Below are 8,015 nucleotides of genomic sequence, written 5' to 3'. Positions count from 1 at the left end.
ATTGCTGAGGATTTACATTTTGTATCCATTTTAGAATAAGGCTGTAACGTAACAATGTGGAAATATTAAAGGGGTCTTAATACTTTCCGAAGGCTCAGTATGTGAAAATTGCTTTTTTCTACGTTCTAAAGGAAAGTGCCTCGTCTTCACATGTAAAAACAGTGATTTCCCCCCCAAAAATTTAATCCCTTTTAAATATAATGACAATTTGAGGAAAAGTCATGTTTGCTGGACACATTTACAGATTTAATGTATATGTGTTTTACTTTCAGAGATCATTGATTTCCTGCACAGTAGTGTTCTGCCCCAGTTTGAAGAGCTGCTCTGCCACAGTCAGGCTGAGTCAGGGGAGACCGAGTCCAGAGACGATCGACGAGAGCTCTTCCTGCTTTCAGAGATCTTTGAAAATGAGGACGACTGAGATTATTACTGCGAGGGGCTTGTGTGGGGCGGTAGCAGTCGACATGGGTGAATTTTAGAGGCCTCCATCTTGGCAGTGTAGAGATTTCTTTTTTTTCTATGCCAATTTCGGTTGCAACACTAACGAGTTCCAAACTGCCTCTGGAAGCAACTTCAGCACAATAACTGTTTGTCGGGAGCTTCATGAAATGGGTTTCCATGGCCAATCAGTCGCACACAAGCCTAAGATCACCATGCGCAATGCCAAGCGTCGACTGGAGTGGTCTAAAGCTCACCGCCATTGGACTCTGGAGCAGTCGAAACGGGTTCTCTGGAGTGATGAATCACACTTCACCATCTGGCAGTCTGACGGACGAATCTGGGTTTGGTGGATGCCAGGAGAATGCTACCTGCCCCAATGCATCGTGCCAACTGTAGTGGAGGAGGAATAATAGTCTGGGGCTGTTTTCCATGGTTCGGGCCCCTTAGTTCCAGTGAAGGGAAATCTTAACGCTACAGCATACAATGACATTCTAGACGATTCTGTGCTTCCAACAGTTTGGGGAAGGCCCTTTCCTGTTTCAGCATGACAATGACCCTGTGCACAAAGCGAGGTCCATACAGAAATGGTTTGTCGATCGGTGTGGAAGAGCGGCACAGAGCCCTGACGTCAACCCCATCGAACACCTTTGGGATGACTTGGAACGCCCAATATCAGTAGTATATAACGGGGTGACCTTCTCAAGGAGGATCAATGATCCACTGTGGGGGTAACGATATAGCTAACTCACACACTCACATGCTGATCAGATCATTTGTACATTTTATAATTAGTGCGTCTTGTGTTTTAACAAACCTTATTTTTGTACTTGTGTATTGTGTATAGGTTTTTATAATCAGCCCTTGGGCTTCCAACCAGCACACAGATTTGTATTTTTTGATCTGTATTGGTGTTTATCAGTTTTCTTTGGTGTAAACAAATGAAACTAAACAGTGCCCCTGTTTAATGTGTTCATGCCATTTTAAAAGGTAATACATTTTTACAGTTACAATAAATCTTTACTATAAAACCCTTTATATTGTGCAAGTGCACACATGGGAGGTTCTGTGGAAAAATACACCCCCCCCCTCTGGAAATCAAATGCCCGTCCAGCTGCCCGTCACGTCAGAAACCCGGGACCTCCCAAGTTAAAATAAACAGGTTATTTGCGTAGAGCTTCCTATTGGTTGATCCTGATACCTAGATACCTGATAGGCAAACTGGAAACCATACATCCTGAGGCTGCATTTATTGCAGCTGGGGATTTTAACAAAGAAAATTTGAGAACAAGGCGACCTAAATTCTATCAGCATATTGATTGCACTACGCGCATGCGCAATACCCTCGACCACTGTAACTCTAACTTCCACGATGCATACAAAGCCCTCCCCCGCCCTATCTTCGACCACAACGCCATCTTGCTCCTCCCTTCTTTATAGGCAGAAACTCAAACAGGATATACCAGTGACGAGAATCATTCAACGCTGGTCCGACCAATCGGAAACCATGCTTTAAGATTGTTTTGATCAAGTGGACTGGAATATGTTCCGGTCAGCTATTTCATCCACACCTGTTGCTGACAGGTGTATAAAATCGAGCACACAGCCATGCAGTCTCCATACACAAACATTGGCAGCAGAATGGCCTTACTGAAGAGCTCAGTGACTTTCAACGTGGCACCGTCATAGGATGCCACCTTTCCAACAAGTCAGTACATAACATTTCTGCCCTGCTAGAGCTGCCCTGGTCAACTATAAGTGCTATAGTTATCAAGTGGAAACGTCTAGGAGCAACAACGGCTCAGCCGTGAAGTGGTAGGTCACAAGCTCACAGAACGGGACCGCTGAAGTGCGTAGCGTGTAAAAATTGTCTGTCCTCAAATGCAACTCACTGAATTCCAAACTCCCACTGGAAGCAACGTCATCGGAAGCTTCATAAAATGAGTGGAAGACTGAAACAGGAAGTCGAATACGGAAGTACCTACTTGTCAGTCAACTGTCCCCAGAAGAGTAGCTCCCTGTGGGACTGAGACCATGTGGCCCCTCCTGCGTCTCTCCCTCAGTCCCTCTCTCTCTCTCCAACCCAGTGAGGCCGCTCCTCTCCGCTGTCCTCTCTCCTGTCCAGGCCCCAGCAGAAGGAATGACCTTGAATGAACAGGAAACACCAGACCAGCCCACCGCTGGCCACAAGACCATTCCACACTACAGGGCACACCAACACACTCCTGTCTTCAGTCAGTCAAGACTTCAACCAGGGCCTAGAGTTCCTCTCTGACCCTCTCCCTATCCTCCAGGGTTACATTTGGCTCAGGCCTGAGGGCACTCTCTAACGTCAACTATGAGAGCCCCCGGCCCAGCCTGTTGAGGTGATTGGCTGGGCAATAAGCGTGACTTCCTGGTCTGTCTGGCATCAAGTGTAGCTAATTGCTAAATAGAGAGACACCATCTCCATATATATCACTGTGGTGGAGAAGGGCATGATTCTAGGAATGTGTCCCAAATGTCACCCTACTCCCTACAGAGTGCACTACTTTTGACGAGAGCCCTATGAGCTTCCTGGTCAAAAGTAGTGCACTACATTTGGAGAGGAGCAGCCGTTTAGGTCCTGAAGCCACCAATGACAGGGAGGCAAAGAATGTTAAAGCCACCAATGACGGGAGTGGAACGACAAAACCCCAACTCCAGGAAGGCTGCTATAGGGAGTGCTGGTAAACACACACACACACGGTATGAACATGGATTTACTGTACACGAAGACGTGAAACCAGAGGTTTGAAACTATAACATACCGCTACAGACACTTTGCAATGTCAGTCAACATTTATAAAGCATGTCAACACATTTGAGTTGTTCAAATCATTATGGATTTTATTCCAATAATATATACACTGTTACAACCTGTTTAACCTGTCTTTATATACACCATGGACTGGATTAGGGTTGCAAAATTCTGTTTACTTTCTCCAAATCAAAAAGCAGGAAATCCATAATCCTCCAACTAGGGGTTCTGGAAACAAGGACATTTTAGGAAAGTAACCCAAAAACTTGGATGGTTTACCTACGGTAGACGAACATTAATACTGCAACTAAAGCAGAAACAAAGAGCTGCTGTACAGCTGAATGACAAGCACAGGTTCAATTCAATATCTTTATAATTTTACTGTACAACAATGTATTCAGCCTTCTATGAGAACCATGTGTATGATTAAATTGTAAACTGGCGAACTGGAAACTAGACAGGAAGAGAGAGGAGATGGAGCAGGATTATATTACAGTACAATAACTTTTCTACATTAAATATGAAAAATGTGTAAAATAAATGTTATTATGCAAATACAATGATTTAATGGAATAAAATGACAACAGCCTGTTTTCAACCAATCAAAAACCAGGAGGTTATTGGTTAATCTACTTTGCCTGGCAACGCCCAAGCCTGAAATAATTAATTCTTGCCTCTTCATAGGTTCCACTGCACATCATGTGACTTGTCAACAATGCCACAATTTCTGGACAGATCCACAACAATGTGTTGAGATGCCTGTGATTAACATGTCAGAGCTTTTTAAACACCACGACAGACTATATAGTACCACCTGAGAGCCTAGAAACACCATGACAGACTATATAATACCATCAGAGCCTAGTAACACCATGAGACTATATAGTATCATCTGAGAGCCTAGCAACACCATGAGACTATATAGTACCATCTGAGAGCCTAGAAACACCATGAGACTATATAGTACCATCTGAGAGCCTAGCAACACCATGAGACTATATAGTACCATCCGAGAGCCTAGCAACACCATGAGACTATATAGTACCATTTGAGAGCCTAGCAACACCATGAGACTATATAGTACCATCCGAAAGCCTAGCAACACCATGAGACTATATAGTACCATGAGAGCCTAGAAACACCATGAGACTATATAATACCATCTGAGAGCCTAGAAACACCATGAGACTATATAGTACCATCTGAGAGCCTAGAAACACCATGAGACTATATAGTACCATCTGAGAGCCTAGCAACACCATGAGACTATATAGTACCATCTGAGAGCCTAGAAACACCATGAGACTATATAGTACCATCTGAGAGCCTAGCAACACCATGAGACTATATAGTACCATCAGAGCCTAGAAACACCAACGCCTATTAATAACAAAGATTTGTATCCATCAATCCACTATCAGATCTTTGGTTGTGAGCAGTAACCTCAATAAGTAAGGTTTCCTTTGCAGCTAAGGATGTTGTTGTGTAAAGAACCTCAATCGTCAGTACTGCAGTATATACTGTAATACTATAATGTGCAATATGAACATGTCATATATAAATCACTGTGGGATATGAACATATAACAGTATAATGTGGGATATGAACATATCATATAACACTGTGGGATATGAACATATAACAGTATAATGTGGGATATGAACATATCCTATAACACTAATGTGGGATATGAACATATCATATATAACACTAATGTGGGATATGAACATATCCTATAACACTAATGTGGGATATGAACATACCATAGATATATAACAGTATAATGTGGGATATGAACATACCATATATAACAGTATAATGTGGGATATGAACATATCCTTTCGTACTGGTTAATGGAAGTTGTCAGTAATCCATTTTAGGACATTCAGTTTTCCATGTCGCTGCTGCTAACCCTCTTGGTACTGATAGTACTAAAAGAACGTAGTAAAGCTCCATAGTTTGCTGTGCACCATTTAAAAGACCAATGTCTTAATGAGTGATTCGTTCGTGCTGTAGGAGTAGTCTCCAAGCTGTAGGAGTAGTCCCCCCACTGTAGGAACTCCCCAGTGAGTTCCAATACAATGGGTGTGTCAAGTCATGTGCTGAAACAAATGTTCCTTTATCCACCAGTTCCTGCCCCAAGGTTGTGAGACAAAACAGTGACTGTGTCGATCACAATGAAACAAAGTTCTCCCTCCAATCCAGCATTGAGTTTGTCCGGGTTTGTTTTATTTTTGGGGGGCCCATCCAATACCCCCTCTCTGGGTTTGTTTGTTCTTCTTTACATTTTAGTCATTTTAGCAGATGCTCTTATCCAGAGCGACTTACAGTAGAGTGCATACATTTTTAAATACTAGCTCCCCGTGGGAATCGAACCCACAACCCTGGCGTTGCAAGCGCCATGCTCTACCAACTGAGCTACCAGAACCTAGCACTAGAATAAATAGATGAAGAAATGATTGGCGTTATGACTAGATGGAGCTAATGAGGATTTCTATACAGTATGGTTCCAAGCTGGTTAGTTCTTTAGTTTGAAGCAGTGAAAATGAGTGGGAACAAGGACCTGGAAGCCTATCAGAAAGCAGAGTCTCTCTCTCTCTCTCTCTCTCTCGAATCAGAACACCTCTCTACCTCATCTCCATAGGCAGCGAATCAGAACACCTCTCTCCCGCCAGGGCAGCCTATCAAAAAGCAGAGCACCTCTCTCCCTTCTCCATGGAGGTTTTCCTAGCTCCCATGTTGAACTTGAACTTAGACTGGTCAGCGATCATCTGGTTGATTTCATTCTGTTTGTAGGAGGACAATTTCTGACCGATCCATGCTACCTTAGTCTCTTCCTGGTTGCCATGGATACACCTCAGACAGGCTCGGCCAATCAGGTAGGCCACCTCGGCCAGGTTGAGGAGAACACACAACCCCGACACGGAGAGCATGAACACGGTGAAGATGGTTTTCTCCGTGGGTCGTGACACGAAGCAGTCCACAGTGTTGGGGCAGGGGTACGAGTCACACTTGACCAGACGGAACATCTTGAAGTCAGGGTAGATCAAGTAGAATATATAAAGGAAGCAGACTTCCAGAACGATCCTAAACAGCACACTGATCATATAGGTCCACCAGAGGGAGCCTGTGATCGCAAACTTCTGGTTCTTGAGTTGTTCCAGCTCCTTAGGGGAACCGCGCCCGGACTTCTTCAGGATCTTCTTGTTGATGTGTCTGCGATGGGCTACATGCATGGCCACTAGGAGAGCAGGCGTGGACACCAGGATGAGCTGCAAGGCCCACAGGCGGATGTGTGAGATGGGAAAGAACTGGTCATAGCAGACAGAGTTGCAGCCGGGCTGCTGGGTGTTGCAGGTAAAGCCAGACTTCTCGTCGCCCCAGACCGACTCGGCCGCCACCACGAGGACCAGGATTCTGAAGATGAAGATGACAGACAGCCAGATGCGGCCGATGCCTGTGGAATGCCTGTTTACGCCGCTGATTACAGCGTAAAAGGACCCCCAGTTCATTTTCGATTCCAGGTCTGGAGAGGAGAAACAAGAAGGGATATAGTTCAGACTGTTTAATGTTGACGTTTCAGCTCTAAAGCTTTTCTCAAGCCCAGTCTGGAAAAGAGAAATGTCAAGCTGACGATCACACTCAGAAGAATAACTGTTCTTTAAAAGAATATAGGACTTTGTCAACACAAAGTTGTTCCCTATGTATTGATACAAGCTGACGTTTGATCACACTCGAAAGGGCGGCCATTCTTTATAAGAATGACCATGTCAAGGAAACATGTAATGAAGGAATATCAAAAGTACATAACATGTTGGTAACGTATTGATACAATCATTTGAAACTGTACAATCTCTGAGTCAATCATTTAATATGGGCAGGCAATCAATCAAACCTGTAGTGAGGAAGAAAGAGTTGTTAAATAACCCCACAGGTGTACTGTATATATCCAACCAACAATCATCAGAAATGCTTGAGCTCAAATCCTAAAACACATCGGACATAAAAACATTCTCAAAACGTACTAGTGTGGACTAAAACAGAACTTTCCTCCTATATAGTCAACAACCCCCAACCTAACACACCCTTGTCTGCACCTATAAAAGTGCACTACTTTCAACCAGGGCCCACTAAATAGGGTGTTTTAGGAAGGAACCCCAGTATTGCCTGAGCTGTTGGTCCTACCAGTCTCCGCCGGCGGTGTCGGCAGCACCGGGTCCGTAAACCACCACCGTCAGGTGTAGCCTGGCCATGGAGCTGGAGTGGTCGGGTCACAGCAACGGCAAACAAGACTCAGCCTATCCCTGGCCTGTGCTTTAAGAACCTTGGGCGATGGCCTAACATGGGCGCAACGTAACGCCACATAACGCTCCGTTATCGTTTCGCTATTGGCTAACGGAGACATGTGATCCGTTCAACAAGTATTAATACTGACTGACTGCAACCTGACCTTCAGACAGACGGACACGGCTGCACCTGACAGACAGGCCAAGATATATTCTCCAAGCAACGACACAAACATCCATCTCACTAGAAGAATCTTACAACTAACTTCAGACAGATACTGTCAGGCAGAGAGAGAGAGAGGAGAGAGGACACAGGCAGAGAGAGAGAGAGACAGGCAGAGAGAGAGAGAGAGAGGCACAGGCAGAGAGAGAGAGAGAGACACAGGCAGAGAGAGAGAGAGAGACACAGGCAGAGAGAGAGAGCAGAGGCAGAGAGAGAGAGAGAGACAGGCAGAGAGAGAGAGAGAGCAGAGAGAGAGAGAGAGACAGGCAGAGAGAGAGAGAGAGAGCAC

At 44.6% G+C, this 8,015-nt stretch overlaps 1 protein-coding gene across 1 annotated transcript; it reads right to left on the bottom strand.

Annotated features, from left to right (window-relative positions):
• Positions 1 to 3,285: 3,285 nt before the first annotated feature.
• Positions 3,286 to 7,546, bottom strand: LOC106612324 (gap junction beta-1 protein). Its single transcript, XM_014213374.3, has 2 exons — positions 7,403 to 7,546; positions 3,286 to 6,743 (listed from the first exon to the last, which is right to left on the bottom strand). Exon 2 carries the CDS (start codon positions 6,727 to 6,729, stop codon positions 5,902 to 5,904), a length of 828 nt encoding a protein of 275 aa, XP_014068849.1. The 5' UTR covers positions 6,730 to 6,743; positions 7,403 to 7,546; the 3' UTR covers positions 3,286 to 5,901.
• Positions 7,547 to 8,015: the final 469 nt, after the last annotated feature.

The sequence above is a fragment of the Salmo salar genome, chromosome 09, assembly GCF_965601325.2.
Source record: "Salmo salar chromosome 09, fSalSal1, whole genome shotgun sequence".
Classification (NCBI taxonomy): Eukaryota; Metazoa; Chordata; class Actinopteri; order Salmoniformes; family Salmonidae; genus Salmo; species Salmo salar.
Note: the sequence above shows the minus strand (reverse complement) of the source record. Positions and strands in the feature narration are given on the sequence as shown.